General features: G+C 38.6%; 2 protein-coding genes across 5 annotated transcripts in view; one reads left to right on the top strand and one right to left on the bottom strand.

Annotated features, from left to right (window-relative positions):
* Positions 1–2,879: 2,879 nt before the first annotated feature.
* tbx1 (T-box transcription factor 1) lies at positions 2,880–12,016 on the top strand. 2 transcript variants are annotated; one of them, XM_057357743.1, is made up of 8 exons: positions 2,880–3,656; positions 4,954–5,287; positions 7,582–7,683; positions 7,897–8,068; positions 8,737–8,892; positions 9,848–9,915; positions 10,180–10,280; positions 10,986–12,016. In XM_057357743.1, exons 1-8 carry the CDS (start codon positions 3,470–3,472, stop codon positions 11,366–11,368), a joined length of 1,503 nt encoding a protein of 500 aa, XP_057213726.1. In that variant the 5' UTR covers positions 2,880–3,469; the 3' UTR covers positions 11,369–12,016. The 2 variants fall into 2 exon arrangements, with proteins under 2 accessions (XP_057213726.1, XP_057213720.1); XM_057357737.1 differs by having other exon boundaries at positions 4,903–5,287.
* A 1,670-nt stretch (positions 12,017–13,686) lies between these two features.
* gnb1l (guanine nucleotide binding protein (G protein), beta polypeptide 1-like) overlaps positions 13,687–23,782 on the bottom strand; it is a 33,597-nt gene continuing 23,501 nt past the window's right edge. For 2 of the 3 annotated variants that reach the window (XM_057357754.1, XM_057357763.1), the window contains exons 6-7: positions 22,922–23,131; positions 13,687–16,629 (exon numbers count right to left, since the gene is read on the bottom strand). In XM_057357754.1, coding sequence (XP_057213737.1) covers positions 16,363–16,629; positions 22,922–23,131 — 477 coding nt within the window. In that variant the 3' untranslated portion in view covers positions 13,687–16,362. Of the gene's footprint in view, positions 16,630–22,904; positions 23,132–23,782 lie in introns of all 3 variants that reach the window. The other variant, XM_057357771.1, reaches the window with a different exon arrangement.

The raw sequence follows: 23,782 nt of genomic DNA, 5'->3' as shown, positions 1-23,782 counted from the left end.
AGGGATGATTTTGATTCAATTTTTTTGATTTATTTCTTTAATCTATTAATAATAGGAAATGTAACGCTTCTTCTAATGTTTTTCAATGATAGATTTATCATCTGGAGATAAACAATCTTGCAAAAATAATTTCGATTATATTGGTTGCGTAAAGTGGGACCATTTATGGTAGAACCCCTCTGCCCAGAAGATAGCGGATTGTCAACAAAAGAGCTGTAAAATAAAATGCTCAGAAATACAGAAAGTGATCAAAAGTTTTTTCGTTTAAGCATTGTAAACCAAAAAAATGATCTCAATACATTTACTTCACTCATTTATTTTGTGTTTCATTTTTGTGATAGAAAATATGACTCAAAATATAAAATATTTATTTAGGTATTTACAAAAGGGGCTCTATTTAAACGAAGAATTAAGCCTACCGCAAACAACATTTGTTCTCCATTAACATATAGTGATTAAGATAACGGTATTGTATGAAAAGATCTCCTTTTGGATCAAACTAAATAACTAAAACAGTTCTCATCGGTATCTATATGTATCATGCAAAAATTTACACTAAACGTCCCATTAATGTTTATCTTAAAACGTTTTGACAGTTGACTTTAATAATACTAAACATAATTGCAAAAAAAATATGTAGGCCTAATACTTATCCTCAGTTAAGTGTGACTCAGATATCACAAACTGTACAGTATATTTCTGATACTGATTTGACTTTCTTTTAAACTTTTAAATTTGTCTTCAAAAATTAAAACAAACAATCGAACCAACAAAACCAACTGCATGGAACTCTTGTAATGCATTTAAAGACAAGAGTTTCGTGTTGTAATTTGGATTTAAAAGAATGCTTGCAATACGGCAAGCCAGTATTCATGAATAAAGAGCGTAAGAATACAGACAAACACCTGGTGGATTCTGGACTCTGCTGATAGACAAATCAGGAAATGTGGCTCCCTTACAACCGCATTCAAACTAATGTCGTGCAATTTTATTTAAGTGCAACTTTTATCTATATTTTAATCACTGGTATTAAATGGTTATGGCCCAACACCTTTAATGCCTAATGTCTGCTAAATGTTACAAAAATAAATAAGATAAATTCCAAATAAAATATATAGCTTTAATGCACAGTAAGTTGCTTAAAGCGTCTGCCAAATGCATAAATGTAAATAAAGCATCCTGGATAATGCACTTTTTTACAACAACAATAATAATCTAATTTAATCTAATATTTTTTGTAATAATTGAAAAGAAAAAAAAGAGGTGCATTGGTTAAAAGAATACAATGCGCATCGCTCTTCCCTGAAGGCATCTTGGTTAGAGACAAATATATAAATGCAATCTCCCCGTCAATCTTTTGTTGATGGATCCGTTTGAACTTGTACTTGCAAAGAATGCAATGGGTTTCTAACGGAAATATCGACAGGTTTTACAAGAAAAAAGAAATTACACGTGTGACGTATGTCTGCATTATTCATATTTATTATTTATGTACTCATCATTAATTTTTCAGCACGCAAAATCTAAGCCTGTTTTTCCACTTGTACCCTATACGCGTAATTGCAGAGCGCAAACTTTACGGTCTGTCCCGTTTTATCAAGCCCTGAATTTTGTCTGTTATCACCTGAGTATTTACAAAGGAAGTTTCCGGCTTGTCAGTGATGAAGTGATCTGGAATCACAAGAAGTAGGCTATCTGATAAAAAAAGGAAATACTTACGTACGTGTCCCGCTTGATGTTGCGTAAAATCATTGCACATTTCCCATTCCTAAACATAGAAAGTAAAAATAATGAAATCTAAAAAGACAACCAAATAATGATACGTGTCAACAATATAACAATTTGTGCCAAATGCATGAATCTATTAACTAACAGCGCAACTTTTATATTGCTATAAATATAACTATTTAGTTTCTACTTTTTCTAGTAACCTATTGATATGCAAGGGAAATAATAAAAGGGATACATTAATACGTACCATGTAACCCTTGTTTAGATTTGCGATGTGTATTAAGAATTGGCTATTGATTTTCAAGGATTTGGTAATTCTTTGCTTTTGAATCAAGAGCCCACACACCTCAACTCTTCCCTTAGGGGAAGAAGAAAATCATCACGGTTGTTTATTTACGACCGACAGCATGATAGGAGTAAGATAAACATCCAAAAACAAATAGTGTTAAGCTGCAGTGAAAACAGTGGTGTCGCTAACTAGGTTATCTCATTAGTACCCCACTGCGTTTGTCTGTTATTCAATCGTCGGAGTGTAAATTAGATTCAATCCGGTTGCTATCGCCGCAGGTCAACAAAACATAACTTTTGTTACTATTCATTAATTATGAACCTTGATAAGCCGATAACCAGTAGATATTGTATACCAGAGAGAAGGGTCAAGTGCACGCCACGCGCTGCGCTCCTTACGTTTCACGTGCACTTGGGTTATTTTCTGGCTAAGTAGACTTGTTTGACAACAGCACCATTATACAGTTATTTCCTATTGAGAACAGCAATTCTGCTTCACAAGCTATTAAAAAATACATATTTGATTATTTTTAAGCATTGGACCCAATATGTAGGTTTCTATTAGATGGGGAGAGCAAAGATCAAATACTCTAAAACACGTTTAATAAAGAAAACGACACAAGTACAAGTGTAAATAGAAAGTATGCGTCATCAATGCGCATGTCTTAAAGTACAGAAAAGGATTTGAGACCCTGTAAAGCGAACTGATGCTATAGTCATATTTACCCCTATTGATGTACTGATAGGTTAAACGTTTTAAGATGGATTCGTTTACCAAGCAGTTCAGAGCGCATGCTTGCAATTCATTGGTGAACAGTTCAGGGTGGCTCCATGCAAGTCATTGGTGTACAATTCAGATCGTCTGTGCATGCAATGTTATGCACAAGCAGGGAAAAGACACAACGTATAATTTGTTGTAAAACTACTAGGCTACAGCACTTTGAAGCCGGACATCCGCGTTTTCTTTTGCTTTGCTTTTTTTCTTGGTAGTGAATTCAAATTTGGTAGTGTGATTGACAAGGTACTATTCAAATAAAACATCCCGTGTAGAGCGTGCACACTTTTTTATCCGTGCACGGGAGGCGTGAAGCTCGAGCTTTTGACATTCTCGCCCGCAGTCGCGCTCCTCCATCGAGCCCTAATGACATTACGCGTCTAAAAGCGAGACAAGTTTTTTAGTGGCAGAGCCATGTTTTAATGCAGCTGGACGTGTTCGAACACATCTTTTTAATTGGAGCATAAAGCAGACCATGTCTTGCCAAATTCAGCGGGAATAGTTTGTTTTGAACACAGTGGAGTGCACATCGCCAAAAGGTCCATTACCAACGAATGCAGCTTCAGTAACGTTTATTTCGACTTATTGTTTATACTGCCTGCGTTCTCGACATGGAGTAGCTCGGAAGGGGGAGGTACAGGGGGAAACGGTGTTCTTTGACTCGGTTTCTCGCTTATGGACGAATGCAGTCCCCTTTCTCCAAAGGCAAATGCTTTCAGTATTGCCTCTCTGATTTCAGCGAGGGAGCAAGCAGGAAACGCAACGTTTGACAAACACTGCATTGGCCTGGACGAGCAAGTGGCGCAAAACTGCTCCAGATCCGTAAAAATGCATTACAGCACTGTCACGCGGGAGATGGAAGGTACGGGCACGATCTTGATAACAACCTTGTGATTTTGTTGGGCTCGCGCGAATTGTTTAACTTGACACATACACCAGCACATGTGTTTTAATATTTCATAAATATGTTTAACACAACATATGCAGTGTCATATCGTCCAAAACACTGAATAAATGAAATAGTGTTCTCTTTCTCCGCACGCCTATTAAGAAAAAGTCCTGACGCAAACAATTTGTTGTAAGTCATATATAAAGTTGCATATCACAACTTACGTGGTCGTATAAATCGGCCAGCATAACCTGGACAAGTAAACAGCCACCCTGTTAAAAGCGCATGTAATGCAAAGAAAAGTTTGCAAAGTGTCACAGAAAACTAGGAATAGGAAAATACGCTTCCACGTGCAGCCCGATGTACTGACGGACGAGTGTGTCAGATAGGCAGTATCACGAATAAAACCGACCGCACTCGTGAATAAATGAAAATAATGCACCGGGATGTTGAGCCTTGGCTTAATTATCCCATGAACATCACGCAACATTCGTTGTTTTTTTTGTCCTCGTTGCGCTGCGTTTGTTTGCTTTGCAAAAAAAGTTGACTCTCCGTCGTGCCAGCCTGCCAGTCTATTGTTATATATTATAGAGGAGGGCGATACACTTATCGAAAAGTAACTGGGTGCCGGAAAGCCCATTATAAGGGGCGCACTTCTCTGTCAATCAGTCTCGTCCCAGGGCGAGGAAAGGCACATTACCTGCAGTTCCTTATCTAAATAGAAATAAGAACCGGTTTTATCGCGAAGGGGAGGCCCTATGCGAGAGATAAGAGACAAGTCTGGATTTTAGTTTAGCATACAGCAGTGGTGCGGGAGAGAGGCCGCCTGGAAGACTTCGGCACGAAACGCTTTGAAAACAACAGAGCGAATTTACGCATACGTTTGCGACATCGGCCAGCAACACTAACTTACTTGAAGTATATTAAGACGCTTTTGACTAATTCCTGAAGGTATTTATTTAGCGCGCGCTTTAAGCTTTCGGCAGTTTCGCCAAGGCAATATGCGTTAACCTAGGATACCACCGCTCCTAAGGTTCTTGGATGCATTCATAACCTTCAAATACGCAGCGCGAGGACGGCGTTTAATCTCGTGGGGACATCCTGAAACCACTTTCTATTTGATAACCATAGGCGGACCCCTGCATTCGTCTGCATATTGTTGCATATTTGAACTCGAGTCCAGTGCAAATTGTAAATCCAATTTTTGGAATGATTTCAGCAATATCAAGCCCGTGGCTGACGCAGCTGTCCCATTTTTGCGATGTTGCAGCCTTCACGACCAGCAGCCTGAGCAGTCTCAATACGCCCGGGAGTTACCATCTCTCTCCTTCTCCTGGGGATCCGTACAGCCATCATGAAAGCCAGTTTGAGCCGTGCCCGGCAGCCCAACACGGCTACAACTATTCCGGATCCAACCCAGCACAGGCCCCGGCGCAGGGAGACACATCCAACTGCTCGTCTTCGTCGTCAAGCTCTACGCCAAACAAAACGCTGGTGAAAAAGAACCCGAAAGTAGCCAATATTAATGTACAGCTGGAAATGAAGGCGCTGTGGGATGAATTTAATCAACTTGGAACTGAAATGATTGTCACAAAAGCTGGGAGGTGAGTTGACAGGCTTTTGTACTTGACTGAAATATTGAAAGTGGTGCTTTTACAGCAATTGTCTTAATATTTCCAGGACATTACAAGAATATTATTACCAGCATATTATAACTTAGATTAATTGCATTAACAAAACTTTTCCATTGATAACACGTGCCATTTCAATGGAAATCATAGAAAGAGGTTTTCGTTGAGGGAATAAACGTAAATATATTTATCTATTCATATTAGTAAATGAGCTCTGTTGAACAGTATATAGGCTAATATCTGTTTATTAATATACGTTATTATCAAATGTATGAAGCTTAATTTTTCAAGTCTACTTGTACGATTGAATCTTTTAATCTTGTTCTTAGGACTGAATAAATCATCTTAACAGTGCGTTAGCTTAGCACAATCATGGGCATTTACGATGAAGTGTAAACAGTCCATTGTGTGTATTTACAAAGTGATAAGAAAGGATAAGCAGATAGCAGTTAAAACATATTTAACTCACCTGTGTGCTAAAGGACTCCTGTAGCAAATCCGCTTCACCGGCAGATAGTGTCTTAATAGAATGTCTTTATAGAGTGTCTTTAATAGAACTTCTCAGTATTCAGTTGAACATCGAACGCTTTGGTTTGCAGCTTAATAATGTCAAACAATGCACGAATAAATAAAAGCATAATCAATTATATAGAATATATGGATAATATAAATGGCTTTAAAATATTTAAAACACGGGTTAATACAAACACACACAGAAATGCACACCTATATGGGCACGTGTATATTTGGGCACGAGTAGGCCTCAGTTGGGAAGCATTCTGCAATGTTGATTATTTAAAAGTGAAATTAAGGGAAAATTGGGCAAAGGAAAGAGAAAAATTGCCGTATAAACATGACACTTGTATGTTAAATGCTGACTGTAAGGGCTACATGGAGCGTTCATTTAGTTCAGTGTTAAATTAACATGATGTGGCTATACAACTCAAAGCATTTTACTGGAAAAAACATTACATGGTTCTTAAGCCGCTTGGGTTGCTAAAAACGAATTTAGTTTTTTTTCCAACAACCTAATATATCAGAAACACTCCTCTGCCTGATATCAGTTTCCAGACAGATGTTGCACATAAAAGCATAGCGCTGTTCTTTTTCGTTTGTATTAGGCTATATTTGTAACCATTTCACCAGTTTATTTTGTCTTTGCCTCACAATTAATATTAATGCCCTAAGCAATTGCACTGAATTTAATATTTTTCTTTCACACATTTCAAAGGCAGTGTAGTTAAATTCTGCAGAGTGTCAATTAAATGTTAAATGTTAAAATTCACAAATTAAGAGAGGTTAAGTTTATCAAAACAGACACGTTTTTTGTGTGTAAGTTATTTTGGCTGTTTTTTGTTATTTTAAGAGTTTTAAAGAAAATGGCAGACTTAAGCCTAATTAAAGTGAGTTCATACAAATAGGCTAATTAATTAATGTTATTAAAATGCAAACAACAAGCCAATGTAACGCCTTAATGCTGCAAGGTAACATTAAGATGGCATATTTTGATGAAATTAATTTTAACAATTATATGACCCTTACGAAATCAAGGCCTACTTGACATGCTAGATGCTAAACGTCGCCATTTGTTTCATAAAAAAAATATATGAAGGGAAACAAATAGAACAGACATTTTAACAGGTCAAAGAGAAATTATATTTTCCTTGCTTGTCCACTTGCCTGTGTACATGTGCTTGTGTACAAGGTCATCTGTCATTCCAAAGGAGCGCACTAGGCCTACATTATATCTAAAGGAAGGCACTTTCAAAGCTACTTTAGCTTCACCTATCCACAACTAGCGCCCTGAAAAGACACTCAGGTTCACTGAACAATGATTCCAGCATCACTTTCACTGGCATGCAACATGTGGTGTTCCTAAGCTTTAGGAGGTATCTTTGTATTTGAAGAAGCTTATACGTTTTCAAAGGAATTTGACGATCCACTTTTAAACAACTTGTGTCCTGCGAATGCATTCGTGTATTAATGTGTTAAGGGAGAGAGAGAAATGTGGAGATAATTCCAGTGCGTAACATTAGGCATTAACAGAAGAAAACCTGGCCTCCTTGTTTAACACCAGTCTATGAATACATATTAATAATAAATATGACAAATTATATATGCAAAATGATCAGCACTATGTACTTTGGAATGATCTATTATAAAAAGTCGAATAGATTTATATGGAAGATTTATAAGAAATATTTATAAAGGCAAGTAAATGTAAAATGTAACGTACATTTAGACTCTTTTTGCATTCTTTTCTCCAGACGAATGTTTCCTACGTTTCAAGTCAAAATATTTGGAATGGACCCAATGGCAGATTACATGCTACTGATGGATTTCCAACCAGTGGATGATAAACGATATAGGTATGGCATTCTCTGTAACAAGATATACTGTATCAACCCACACTGCGCTAATTGTAAACAGTATTTTAACTAAAATAATACAAACGAACTGCTCTAGTCAAGAATATAAGCGTTGTGCATTTGATAAGAGCTAAAAATTGAATTGGCATAGGATAATATTATTTATTATCAGTGTAAGTGAAGGTTGTTTCATTCTCTTTATGTATTTTCCAGGTATGCCTTCCACAGTTCATCGTGGCTGGTGGCCGGCAAAGCCGATCCAGCGACTCCAGGCAGAGTGCATTATCACCCCGACTCACCTGCCAAAGGAGCGCAGTGGATGAAACAAATCGTTTCCTTCGACAAACTAAAACTTACCAACAATCTACTGGACGACAATGGACATGTACGTGTCACTTTTATAGCTCGGTCCTACCTGAAAACTAGGAGGCCCACCACTTTAAACAAAAATGTAATCTGCAATTATTAACTTAAACATCCATCTCTTTGATCCAATCCTTACAAATTACTTTTGAGGGTGTATCCGAATATCTAAAGACGGATTCAATTGTAATTCATTAGATTTTTGACCTAAAACAGGTAAATGTGAATGTTACCAAATGGAGCATTTTAACAATGAGGTACTGTTTTTTTTAGAACAGCACAGACCAGTGGAAGTTTGATCTTTAAATAATTTAAAGGCAGTAATTTATCGCAAAATGTATGTATGATAACTTTGCAATGTAAAAAAGATTTTAAAAAGATCCGCTCTTATAATTAGCTACCGACGCAAATATTCGTGGAAAACTCGTAATGATGTTTCCACATTAAATGTTGGAACGTGCGTTTCTTATTTTTTTCACATTTTTATTGAACGAAATCTTTTAAATATATGTTTTACTTAAATTCAGGTTTAATATGTATTTTGTAATTAAACCAAGTAGAAATGCAGTGACGCAAAGACTTCAAACGTAGCGATATCAGTGTCTTAAATAACTTTTATGCTAAATAAAAGTGTCTTAAATAACTTTTTATATTTTATCACGTTACAATGTATTCATTGCTCTCTTGCAGATCATCCTGAATTCAATGCACAGATACCAACCCAGATTCCATGTGGTCTACGTGGATCCTCGGAAAGACAGCGAAAAATACGCTGAGGAAAATTACAAGACATTTGTTTTTGAGGAGACCAGATTCACCGCCGTTACAGCGTATCAAAATCACAGAGTAAGTCTTCATCTCTGACACTAATTACTACTTTTAAGTTTTTTTCTGTGAAGTCATCTTCCACACTTAAAATATTATAGCAAGAATATATTTGGGTAAAGACATGTTAATGAAGCACTGTAGCCTATATATTTTTGGTTTATCATGCGAGTTATCTTATAGTCTTGCTCATGAAATGAAAAACTAGAAAGCAAAATAATGATATGCAAGGTCGTGTAGTATTTTTATAATCGACTTTATTCACTTTAAAACGTAGGCCTATAATTTTAGAACTTTAAAATGAACGTTTAATACTTTAATTAATTTATTTGTTGTAATCGACACGTGGTTGCGATTGCATTGGAAATTTTACTAAAATATGTACAGTGTTAAAATACATTTTAACACGATACACTTGACTTAGATTAGAGCTGAGTGTTGAATGCTTTGGTGTCACTGATGCTCCAGCACAGCTGTCCTATGTTTTCTTCTTTTTTTCATTTGTCTTTCCTGCTCTGTCTTCTATCAGTTTGACCTCTTGATCTCTAACTCTCACCGCGGGCTTTACATTTGTTTTTCAACTCATTCCGGAAAATCACGCACACATATCTTCATCCAGCCCTTTTCCAAAGCCGGAGGGGATAACTGCAGGTCTTGATATTTAACAAATAGCCTAAATCTGTCGAGCAATAAATGTTTAGCCATGTTAATGCAAATATACAAAATCTACGCGATTTCGCGAATACCTCACATTCATTCACGTGGTTGTATACGCTATTAATTGGAGCGTAACCTCGTAGAAAAAACTCGTTTACGATTTAAAATCGTCTTATAATAACATATGGACTTTGAGAAATGATTACTATAAACAATGTCGTAATCTGAATAAGAATAAATTAACAATTACGGGTGGTCAAAACTTTAATTTGTGCATTTGGCAACTGCATTAACATCACATTTTCACCGTTTCTGTCAGATAACGCAACTGAAAATCGCCAGCAACCCGTTTGCCAAAGGATTCCGGGATTGCGATCCAGAGGACTGGTGAGTTTTTCTTTCATACCGTTTTTATGTTAAAAAATTAATTTTTAGTAAAACGTAATGTGAAAAAAACTGTAATAATGTGACTGTTAATATTGGAAGATTAAATGTTTTACTAAATAAATACAACTTGTAGCATCCAGTAACATCAAATGTGAAAGAATGTATTGCACCGAATAACTATAATATTATATACATATACACAGAATACATACTGTATACATAAACAAAGTCTTTACATCACTGATTTTTTACCTACTCTTTCAGGCCTAGGAATCACAGGCCCGGTTCCTTGCAAATCATGAGTGCATTTGCTAGAACCAGGAACCCTATGTCCTCCCCTCCACAACAGAATGGCTCCGAAAAAGGTCTGTATACAAAATACAACAAACAAAATATACACTTACAGCACCAATTTTTTATATTTCCATTGCTAGATGGACAGTATTGTGTGATTAATGTATTTATTCAGATTTATTACTAATCATATTGTCTAATCAGGAATGTACACCCACATGCATTAACACAGTATCCACCTGTGAATACGGCATAAAAGTCGATTCACTAAGCCGAAATAAAAGCAAGTAATGGCTCCAGTCTGTTTGGCTTCTCAGATTCTACATTCTGCTGGGTAAAACAGTTACATTTGTCTAGTTGAGCACTGCAAATTTCAATACACAAAGGTTTGAACAGCTGCATGCCTGCAGGACATGCTCAGACTGAAATCTCCTCTGCACACAGTTTTTTTCTGTCCTGCGCTTTGTGTAAAATGATTTCCTGTGAGAATTCGCCTCTTTGGCAGAAGGACACTTGCGCCTTATCCTGCCAATCAACCACAGCACATCTCATTTCGCAAACGAACTAAATAACACAGCCTTTCCATTGGAGGCCTCCACATTGTTTGGGCCTCTTAGTTTGCATAGAGCCATTGAACTGTTAACGTGTGTCTGTACACAAACACATCTCTAATCAACAGTTCATTTGTTCAGAATAAAAACTAAAAGTAACACACATTATCGTATAAGCATACTGATACAACAGCTCACACTGTTTCTTTTTCATCCCGAACGCAGAGGACAACCGGAGAGAATATGATCGTGACCCCAGCGGTGCTCCCCTCCATTCTGACCCTGCTCACCAGCTGATGTCCAGAGTTCTCAGCCCAGCCCTTCCTGTTCTCGGAGGCCTACACGCCGTGCCCCTCACAGCCGGCCCCCGCAGCCCACCTCACGAACTGCGCCTTGATGGACACCCCCAACCACCGGAAACCCTGCACCACCATCCCTACAAGTATCCAACCACCTATGAACATTATCTTGGAGCTAAAACCAGACCCTCTCCGTACCCCTCACCGAGCATTAGAGGCCACAGTTACCACCCCCATATGAACCCAACCACAGCCAACATGTATTCTGCGACAAGCGTGCCTTCTAATTATGACTACGGACCTAGATAATGACTCAAACTTGGTCCTTGGTGGAGCCACATGGGACATAACATACAGGAAAAATACACACGTACCTTCGTGTCCCAGACTATGTGGAGGTTTGGGTTGGGCACGTCTTCAGAAGTGGCTACCGCAGACAGAAAGAGAAATTGCCATATTTATTGAAGGGACAAAACGTCTTTGTGGAACAAAAAGATGAGCCCAGTGGACCCAATGTTAGGTCTGGCGTGCCTGAGATTTCAGTCAGAAGCCATGGCACAAGTATAACTATAGTGTTCAGAGTAACAAGGAGGACTTCTTCAAACAAATTATGCATTGTCATGGACTGGATCTGAACTGAGTTTTTTGTGTGTTGGATGCACTTTTAGTTTTTGCTTTTAAAAAGCCATAAATTATATATTACCCCTGAGCCATTGAGCTTGTAGATAGATGAAATATTTGCATGTCACGGTGTTTTGAAAGTGCTGAAACGCCCCGAAATATTTTTTGTTTCTTTGGTTGAGAATCAATCGTTTTTGAAAAGATAGACCACCTTTAACCGGTCCGTGAAGCTTGTAACGTGGCACTGACTTACAGCAATTCAAATAAATGAACAGAATGACTGTGCTGAACTTGTAAAATAAACATCGAATATTTTACCTTGAAACATGTCCGTTATCACCTTCAGTTCTTCTCCAAGGTTTAGCAGAATGCAATACTGGCATGAAACAATGTTTTACTCTCCCTAGGATATTTGATTATAGGAAAGAAATTACTAAACAAATAAATAATTGTGATAAGGTCTGTTTAGGTCCATTTCAACCTTTAAACAACATTCATGCACATCGCCAATAATTCATACATCTCAACTGATGACCTACAATGAAAAGTGATTATTTTAGAAGACTTGTGCAAAAATGGCTGGATGTTTATTTTTTTACTCCTTTCATTTTTTGCTTTTAAAGTTTATTCTATGTAAACCACAAAATACATAATCAAGACTGAGAAATCTATGATCATAGGCTACTGAATTAACAAACAAAAAAAGATGCAGAGAGAGCTAAATGGGGGAAAACTATTAGACAGTATAGTATTAAATATGCCAAATGCCTTCATTCAATGTCGTTAACCTAAAGAAAAAAACCCGGTTGTCATACTTTTCCTGTATTCCTCCTATTACATTCAAACAAAATAAATAATACTAACATTATATTTACAAACAGAACAAATTCACCAAATATGCATGTTATTTTTCCATAGCAACTGACACGGTAACATGAACACTGCAATAAAAACAGCAGCAGAAGTGTCTACTCCAATTTTCCTCTAGTGTCATTTGGCTAGAGGAAAGAAACGCTTGCACACCATTTGACCTCTGACAGCTAACGACTCTCTTAAGTATCAAAGGTTACACAATGTTTCCAGTCATTTATGCGTCGACTAAATGATCGTATAATTTTTAAAACTAATGTTGCGTTATGGAAGAAGTCACATTGTTCCGCGTTGAAGACTGAAAAGATTCAAACGAAATCAAGTCAAAAGGAAAATTACAATTTTACAACAATGCAAAAGGTCTACATGTAAATGGTAAAACTTAAAAGGATTGCATTTGCATTCATGAATTCAATACACAAAAGAATAACGACTAGGTTAGTCTCTTTTTGAACCAACTCTGGGTTGAATAAAACAGTATTTCAGAGCGTAAAAGAAAATATTTGTACCAAATAAAGTAGGCTAGATTTTATTGTAATAATTAAATGTATAGTAATACATTTTATTATTTTATGTCCATAGCTATATGTTCATCCTGGCTTTATGATGTAATGCAATTAAATCTTTTAACAGTCCGCCCAATGTCAAGTAAAACGCAAATGTTATTTTCCTGTACTTTGAGGCAGGAAAAGCCCGTTTGGAGAATTGGGCCTCCCCTCGCGTGAGCCTGTTCCCGGCTGGAGGTAATGAGTTTGGCCCATCAGGAAGACGAGGACACCCGGACCCATGACTCTTCCGTCAGAGATCTACCCATCTGTGTTTTCTCTCGTGGCGCTTCGCCTTGATGTTGGGGCCGACGCATGGGGCCCACGGTCGCGCAACCTGTGTACCTGCATCCATATACATGACGAGTGATGGCTGTTTCCAGAACTGACCGCGTCTAAAAAATGCTTCATTATTTATGACCGAATTTGCATCCGTCTTTGAAGTTCAAAACGGTTTGTGAGAAGTTTTGCGTGACCATGCTGTTTGATCCCAAAGGAAATACCTGCGCTTAGAAAATAGGACAAATACAGTGACACATTTGAGTAATTATGTGCAAGAAACATTTGCGGCGTTTCAAGGCCGCAAAACAATGTCAGCACGATGTTGAGACAGAAAAAAATAAGTACTGCTTATATTTTAAATGATATATTATTAAAAGGTCGTTAATGATTTAGTTTTTCAACCAACCAAGTTTTTCAACTTGTGCTAGAATTATGCAAAAAGACCGCACGTATTAACAAATTTAAGAATTAAACCGGGTTTACACAAGTGACTAAATTCACATCATTTTGTAAAATTTAAAAACTAAAATGGCCAGTTTAGCAATTTATTTACAGACGATTTAGATAAAAAAATGTTGTAAAGACTTGTAAACTTTTAGTTTCTGAATGATTATATTTCAATACGATTTCACCATTTAAATGAATGAAATTATAGTGATTTTACGACGTAGAACGTTGGGAAGAAACATTTCAAGAATAATAATATTCAAATATAAACAAATAAAAAAATATATTATTCTTTCTGATCATTGTAGGCTACTAATGCTTTAATTTTCCTGAAAACGTATTTACGCAAAATATGAAAACAAATTCATGATTGGCAATTATTTGTTACTACACATAAAAAAAGGTGAAGTAAAAATATGGAGTTGAGAAGAGACGAGACACATCTGAACATCTGTTATGACAAGTATCGTTTGTGTACATTGCTTTCGCTCGCACATGCAACAGCAACTCTTCAAAAAACCTGAGGTGGCAATATGTTTACCTACTGCCTATGTGCTTCACATTTGTGCTCCATTTGTCACTGCAAAATATGAAAACAAATCACTACCCTGTTGAAAAAAGAGCAGTACAAATTCTAATCGTTTCCATTACAAATACCATTATAAACCATCAGCTGTTTACCATTAAAACCAAATTCCTTCTTTATTCCTGTGACTGTGTTCTGACGTTTCCACCAAATAGACGTCATAACCAGAAACAACCCAAAAACACCAAAAAACGAATTCCCTTTACACCCTTTTGATTTTCAGCAATGGTTTCTGTTTTTTTTTCAGCAAGCTTATCTCACAAGGCATTGTTTTATTTCAAATGAGATTGCCAACATTTCAATATTTTACTCTTACACATCCAGCTTTCATCACTTTCTCTCCCTCCAAGCTCCATTTCCTCACTCTGTGATTACCCAGGATTATTTTGTTTCCAAAAACTAACATCTATTCACCCTGTCTAAGCACCGGGACCCAAGGGTGTCTTTGAATCTAGCAACGCACACCATATAGACACCATTGTGGGTGACTGCAAGTTTGTTTAAGCTGGCGTAGAATGGTCAGATGACCTCTGACCCCTCATGCGGTACACAGGCGTATGTCTGTTGTTCTCAGAGCTGCAGGTTTTTGTCAGTGGCCCATGTCGAGGTTCTGCTTATTGACTTCTTAAGTGATATATTATTGACTTGGGAGGTATGCGGCCAAATCTCTAGCAGCGCTTATATGCTCATGCACGGCACGGATGGAAGGGACCCCACTTTGGGCTCTGTTGTACCCACCCCCACTCCCATCTAAACTACAGAAATAGGAAGCGATTACCAATCGGACAAGCTTTACAGAGGTCATGGACAAAAGGTACGTGAAGGTCCGCAGATGACAGGGGCGAGCTAATGACCACGCAGACTGTGAAATGAACTGTTTTGTCTTCCTCTCCGGCCGGCGACTCGCCCGCTGTTGTTTTTCCTTTTAAAGGATGGCCTCTAAGTTCCCCGAGCTTCCTGTACTGTCTGATGAGATATTCCAGTCTGGGTACGTCCCAAGAGACACGTGCTTTATGCGGCAGAACGGCTGTTAGCTGTTTGATCTTCTACCGACTTGCTAGGAGATGCGTGAAATCCAACTTAACCGTGTACCACGAATGCCTCTTACATATACAACATATACTGTACACTGATGAAAAATATTGACTTTCGTGTTGGACATCTGATGACATGACTATGAAGTCAACAGGTTTAGGTTAAACTCGCTTTTGAAGACTTAATTTTTTTTTTTTTTAAGAAGTATAACATGGTTTGTGCACAATTTAAACTCTTCACAAAAAAGCAAAAGCAACATACACAAAAATAACCAGTTTGTCTTTCAGCTACATACCGACACAGAGGTCATCCTTGTCCCTGCTCCTTCATCAGCTCATGTGCTTAAAGGAAAGAATAAAACTAGCTCAATATATCTTTCTAACAAACAGGCCTGTCTGTGGTGCCTGAGCCCTCGTGATTAACCCAGCGTGATGTATACAGGTCAGTCCAGAGGGCAATCTTAAACTCGGAGGCAGATTTAGAAAAACAGCCGCGGATTACTTTGCCGCTCAGGTGCGACTTCGAGAGCAAATACACATCTCCTGAAGCGCATTACCCTGCGGCAAACCAAACACATCTGAGCGGATGGCTAAGCTCTGCCTTTGACAATAAAACACCTTTAAATATCGGCCATTGTTGCAACCGAACATGATGATGGAGTGTGTTTAGATTAGCCCCTTTTGTTTGATTCTCAATGCGAGATGCGAGCTTGTTTCTACAGGCTGAAACTTCGTAAATAACACTAATGGTCCATGTTGTAGGTCCGCCTCCGAAACGCTAATTGTCATTCGGAGCGCTTTCCTTCAAAGAAAAATATATTAGCACCGCGCTTCAGGTGTGTAAATAAAGTCGGAGTAATTTGCAACAATCAGCTTGACGGAAAAGGTAAAGAGGGCCTCTGTCTTTCCAACCCGGCCTCAGCTTTCGCTATATATAGACCACACAGTGATCCGTTGGTCTTTGGACGCCGCGGCCAAAAGTCTCTGTGGGGGGTCCTGATGGTCTGAGAAGGCCACACTATTCACCATGTCGGTGTGATGTTGCAGAACAGCCAGTGGCTTTAGTTTCTTCCATCCAAAAACTCTGACGTTGTTGTCCCACCCGGCCGTCGCCAGGATCTTGCCATCGGCTCGGACACGCGCACTGGAGACCCCGGGATTGGTGAGCTGAACGGAGCCGTGCATCTGTGAAGGAACACAAATCAGAATCGCCGTTAGTTGGGTTAGACGGACAGAAATGTAAATTACCCATGACGGACATCACTTATGTCATTTCATCATGAAGGTACAGACGTAAATTGAATACCACGTGAACCGTGCTTCACCTCATTGTCACTGTACATGGTTGTTCGGCTCAGACGAATACACAAACTATTTACCAGAAACAAATGATCTTGTTGTTTAATGACCTGAGCAAGAGTATATTTAAATCTATTAAAAAGCCAGGTCAACTGCTTTCTCTCTCTTTCCCAGTCACCTCGAGCCAATCTGACGATTGAGCCGCAAATGAACGGCTAAATGGCTGTTGAACCTGGCAGAGGAAACCCACGCGCGACTCTGGCGCCTCAATCATCGGCCGTAAAACATTCAAGCGCGAGGGGTGCGTGCAATGTGCTATTTGGTTTGGAAAATAAAGCATTAGGGACGGGTTTGCTATTGTCGTTTGCGAGCGAACACCGTTTTCCTTGTTGTTTTAACAGTCTCCTGTGAATTACATTTGCATTGAAAGGTTTGGTGTCAACACTGCAAGGAACCGAATTGTGTAGCACACGCTGGCTAAAGATCACCCTTCCCTCGCTTGCCATGATCTACCGTGGTCGAGAGACCAGATAAATCTCAGTAATGGGCAACAATGTGACGTATAATGAAGTATTACCGAGAGCTCATTATCTGCGGCCCCTCTCCTTCGTTCTTGAGGTATTTCCTGGTGAAACGCACGGATCGTACATGTGTTGCCAAGTGTGTGCGTGAGCACGCATCCTCTCTCCGCAGGAGGCATCTGGTCCCAAAGCTGGAATCGAAGCGGACAGCGTAAAATTGACTTCATAAGCATTGTCCGGGGAGACTAATGGCTCTCGAGCGGGAGAAGACAGTGAAGAATTTGTCGGCGTGCTCCTGTTTCTGCTCGGAAAATCAGAGACATTCACCGCTGCATGTGGAAGATATAAGCCAGTCAGGTATTCTCGACCCAGGCGGATAGAAGAATGCACCAGGAAAACCGTAATGTCATTTTTTTAGAGGGAACAGAGAAAAAAAGTTCGAAAACAAATCACAGGTATGACTCTGACATTAGTCTTATTGCTCAGATCTCAAGACCAAATCGGACGGTAATGATGTCACCTGCGAGATGCAGAAAGAGGCAAAACTTTCCCACAAAGAGAAAGGGGTGGCGTGTTGTGGCCAAGAGGGACAGGGGGGGGAAGATGAATCGCTCCGAGCTGTGCTTGGTATGCCTGAACTAAACGCCCATCTGGTCCGTATTACAGAGCTGATAATGATGGGTTAATGTGTCTATCTGTGTTTGTTATGCTTCCCATAGTTTGTGTCAGGAAAATACATTAATTTAATTAAGAGGTCACAGCAAAGCGATAAAAAAGGTAAATGGATGTTTATAAAGCGAGCCGCCGGTATGGTGAATTAAGCGTTAGGGGACGGCGACTTGCACTTGTGCTCAAAATTCATTCTGGATGCCTTCGCTATTCCTGGATGTGTGAGACTGTTGTGCACACATATAAGATTTCTTGTGTATTGCAAATTCTGGCCAAGTAGATACTTCACACAAATACACTACTTTCAAATGTTTTTAAAATGCATGCCGGTGTGCATTTCAAACACAGACCATGGTCGTATCATTAGCTGGAATCCGTTCTCTGCGGCTCCACATCCTCCAAACTTTCATTACAGACATCAAAGAGGTCCGTCTTTAAGAACTATCCTTCATTTTTCTGTTTCAATATTGTTTTCCAGATGGGGATACATACCAAATGGTCATGTACACACACATACGCCTAAGATTAACCAAACACAAACCTCAATAAACACGCCTTTTGCGCAGACTGAAGGTTATTGTTCACCCCAAAATAAAAATTCTGTCATCATTTACTCACCCGTCATGTTGTTCAAAATTTATATATGACTCTAAGTTATTCTGAGGAATGTTTCAGTGGTTTTGTGTCCACACAATGGAAGTCAATGGGGTCCAATGTTGAAAACATTCTTCAAAATATCTTCTTTTGCGTTCTGCAGAAAAAAGATAAAAAGTCATACATGGTAGTAAACAATGAAATAATTTAAATTTTGGGGTGAACTATCCCTTTAAGACAAAAAAGTTATCCACGATCACTTTTTTGTCAAAGGCGCAACTGCATCAAAGCACGATTTGCAGAACACTTGTACATCAAGACACCACACCTTGGGTTAACTATACAAAGGCCAATTAAAAAGGTAACTGGATTCGGTTTTTGGCAGCAACACAACAGGACGTTTAAAGTGTGTGATGACATGCGGAGACTGTGGCTCGCTCCGGCCCGGACTTGGCAAGGTAAACTGCCATCCCACTGATCCACTGAAACCAGTTATCATCACCTGTCCACTTAAGACTGACGATCCAGTACAGGTGAGGGTGTATCTGCGTTATCCTACCACCTTGTTTTACGACTTCACTTTTTGGAGACCCGCGCTACCCAACTATAAAGTCCATGCATGTGCACGCATACACAAACACAAGCAAAAACATCTCACCCTGACATTATGGAAAGGGAGATATCATAACGTAATACTGTGTACAAGAACCTCAGTGGGAATTTACAAGCAATTCCATTTCCCCATTCCAGAACAACCCTCGGTATGACAGCTTGATCCAACCGGAGGGGTGCTGACAGATGCTGGATACCTGAAGCATGGAGACTGGTGCGGTGTAGGAAGGGTAAGGGGAGGGATGTTTAATTGAGGAGGGCAGTAGGAATGCAGGGACTGAATGCGAGGAGATGGGGAGATCCATCTGTGAGAGCTGTCAGCACTTCTCAAACAGCATGCATAGACAGCCATGCCTGATTTACACTAATCTTTACACACACACACACACACACACACACACACACACACACACACACACACAAAACATCTCAGACTCTGGGATCTTGTCTGTCCAAGATCCTAGAGTGTGGCAAACCACCCATATATTTCCAAATCCAAATGAATCCCATCACACAAGCACAGAACTGGCGTCGGTATATCAGGAAATTATATAATGGACAAATTTGCCTATTCTAGACGTTTCTACACTACATAAAATACAGAGGTAATAATAATAATCCTTATGACTGGACTAGTTAAAGGGACCAAATGATATAAATTCCGTCATTATTTACTTACCGTCATGTCGTTCAAAACCTTTATTGACTCTTCTGTTGATCACAAAAGCAGATATTTTGAGAAATGTTTCGGTGGTTTTGTATCCATAGAGTGGAAGTCAATGGGGGCCCATGTTGTTTGGTTACCGACATTCTTCAAAATATCTTAGTTTGTGTTCTGCAGAAGAAAGAAAGTCATACCGGGTTGGAACGACGTAGGATAAGTAAATGATGAAATAAATTGAACTATCAATGCCCGAAGCATAACATTCACTTTGTATGATGAACAAAATGAGCCGTAATCTAAGGTGTTATTCGTTCTCATATCAAAACAAAAATGGCCACACTTGCATTACAACATTTGATTCAGACTCTGTTTACCAAGTTCAATTATTTTAACTGATATGGTTTGTTCATCACACATCATGGTAATGAAATAATTTACGCTAACTATGTATCTTTTCTATAGTTTAAAAATTCGGATCCCTATTGACTTTTTTGTATTAAAAACATCTTCATAATAGCTATGAAATCGCCACATTAGACATGCTGTGGCTTAGATTTACACTTATCTCACTATTCCAGAAAATGCACAATGTAAAGTAATCAAACATCAGACCAAAAACATCAGTATCGGTGGTACAACAACACCCCAAAACAAACACTTGCCGCATGACGTCACTATTCATGGGCAGGACCCGTCACATGGTTTGCGCGGGGCCCCTAGAGTATGCCACAGATGCAAAGTGATACACAAGTGTAATCACTCTTAGTCATCTCTGTGACAGATGCTGAATTCCAGCACTACGGCTATCATATACAAGAGCCAGTGTGGAATGGATTGCGAGCCACCCCGCGTGATTCCGCTTTTTATCTGTACTTGATAAGGATGTTTACCCGTCCTTCACCTCTACTGCAGTCCTGCCACATGACACACACGTTCACAAGCTTCTGTCAGACTACTGTCAGTTCCTCCAGTGTAGGGTTAGCCAATTCTGCTCCCAGAGAGCAACCTTCTCAAACACACCTGCCTGTGTTTATATGAGAAGACCTGTTATCATAAGAAAAATTTGATGTTAATGTATAATAATAAAAAAACATGCTATAAATATAATACAATTTATATAATATAATATATGATGAAAAATATAGTGAAGATAATGAAAAGCATTTCCTTTGAATGCTTTTTTGCTCTTTTACTACTTTATGAAGTTCCCTCTAAGGGTGTAGCTTTCTTAAAATCCAGTTTTTCTGAGACAGAACTATTTAATTTTTATTAATTTAATTGATGTAAATATTTTAATATATTTATTCATTTGCTTTTAATAATTTTTCATTTTATTTAAAATTAACATTTAATTTTTATTAATTTAATTAATGTAAATATTTTAATATATTTATTCATTTGCTTTTAATCTTTTTTCAATTCATTTAAAATTAACATTTAATTTTTTTTTTATTAATATTTTGTTATATCGTTAATGTTATTCGAATTCACTATAATTTTTTACAATTCTGTTCAATATCAAGATTGTATTGTATTGTATGTGCTGTATTAAATCTTGAGCTAAGTGTATTGTCACACCCCACATACAAAAAAAAGATAATAAAATAATATAAAAATAAAATATAACAATATAAAACAATAATATCATGTATAATATAAAATGATGTTACGATATGATATATGATACTATATTACGTTATACTATACAGTATATTACATCACATTACATTATTATACTGTCCTATCTTGATCAGCTGGTTTAGGTGTATTTCTTCAGGGATGGAGCTAAACTAATGAAAGTTTTCCTCCAGGAGCAGAGTGGTACCATGGGATGGTTTAACTTCACAACTTTCAGCAACAGGTAAGGTAGGACAGTAAAGTCCTCAGCCTTGTGTTGCTCTCTCTCTTTTTCTCTTCGCTGCCCTTTGTAGAGCCTCCCACTGTGAACTACTGTTCCTTTTATTACAGATGTGTTTTTTGTTTAGTTAGCAGCCTGCGAGGTTTTGATGTTTTTATTACCTCTCGCGGGTCGTCCATCAAGCGAGCGAGCGAGAGAAGCAGCCACCCGGCAGATACCCCAGCTCCACTGCCACACAAAAATACTTCTGTGGGAAGATCTCGCAGCAGCTGTCTGGACGTCACACTGCGCTGCACTTCGGGGTAATTTAAAAGTCCCGGCTGACTCCTTTTCCGAGCCCCCTTCTTTGCCCTCCCCTCCAAGAATTACACTCTAAATCAATTTTTTTTTCGACATGCAAAATAAACTAAACCGTCCTATTTTGAGAAAGTATGAATAAATGCTTTTGCAGTATTATTGCAGATACATTTTGCATGCTAGACAAAATAGGAAGGGAGGGTTTGGGAATATTTCTCATTCGTCCGTTCATGTGTAAAAAGGCTGTGGAAAGAATAACAATCCGTGCACAGGGCTGCAGTGTTGGATATCAGACTCTTTTCACGCAGATTCTCAGGACGAATGTGAAATATTGTATCATGAAAATGCCAGAGAGAATCACTGAGAATCAAGCATCAGATGAGTAAAGTGTTATGGAAACATGGCTCCGGTGTGAGGTTGTATTATGGACAAATACAAAAGCATTTGAATGCTCATAGTATTGTGGGAGAAGCAGATTTTTGTCTAAAAAGCACAATTTGGCCGTGAACTACCGCATGACATCACAGTGTTGCCGAGAGTCGCCAATCTAAACTAACAAAGAGACTGATTTACTATGCAAAAAAACTTTTCCAATACTAGCCAAATACTTTCCAAGTGTATCAGGAGTCTATATGGCCACGCACACACATGCATGTTTAATACAATTCTGTACACACCGTTGCATTATCCACAGCCAGACAACTAAATTCAACCCCAAAGCAGAACTAAAGCTGATACCGCAGTGAAAGTTATAAGCATTAAGCTGTGTCTCTGTCAACAACACTATTTCTAACAATTGACAGATGACAGATGAATATGTCTTGCATTAAACAGGTTAAACGCTTGGCATCCATGTTGCTTGTTTATTGTAGTAGTTTTACTCCTGTGTTCTGTACACAGACCAAATCAAAATAGGGGATGTGTGTCAATATATACATGTGGTTACGTCATGTGATGGGAGACCTGAAGGTTTCGCTGGTCATCGATTGTCCAGGACTGGAGGATGTTGTCTGAAGACCCTGAAACGCCCTTCTGCCTGCAGACGTCAACATCCAGACACATAACCGGCTCAGTATGTGCCTTCAGACAGCTAAATAGACGGCGGTGGGAAACATCGTATAATATCACAGAGCCATCTTCGTAACCAGCACACAAGACTGGACCAGACTCCGCCTACAGAGAGAGAGAGAGAGAGAGACTGTGAATCTGCCGTGATCTGATGTCTCCAACACATGTAGATAAACTGACTTGTTCCTTATGTATATTTAGCTTTTTGTAAATGTGTGCTTACACTGTATTGTTTTTACATTTGTATATACATGATCTATATTTTTATCGACGTCCTTCCGAAACCTTGGATGTCCAAATTCGCAAATCCCAGTGACAAACATAAAGGGTGACTTATAATACTTATTTTTGGCAAAACATTTTTTTTTTACGAAAAATAGAGATAAGATGGTTTAGACAAGGTTTAAGTAGGACAGCAGCGACATACAAGTTTAGTTCAGAGAGAAAAGTTGACAGAGAGAACGTGAGGGAGAGCGAGAGAGCGATAGAAACAATTCACAACTTTAACATTTCGATATTTCGCGATATTTCTAAATAATGTGATATGCGATACATGATGCAAATAATGCACAATCAATTTATATTAAAATGCATTAAAAATTGCATATTTGAAGTGAAACTAATGTGGAGAGCGAGAGCGAGAGAGAGAGAGAGAGAGCGAGCGAGAGAGAGAGCGAGAGAGAGAGAGAGCGAGAGAGAGAGAGAGCGAGAGAGAGAGAGAGAGCGAGAGAGAGAGAGAGAGAGAGAGAGAGAGAG

Source organism: Triplophysa rosa, linkage group LG2, assembly GCF_024868665.1.
Source record: "Triplophysa rosa linkage group LG2, Trosa_1v2, whole genome shotgun sequence".
NCBI lineage: Eukaryota > Metazoa > Chordata > Actinopteri > Cypriniformes > Nemacheilidae > Triplophysa > Triplophysa rosa.
Note: the sequence above shows the minus strand (reverse complement) of the source record. Positions and strands in the feature narration are given on the sequence as shown.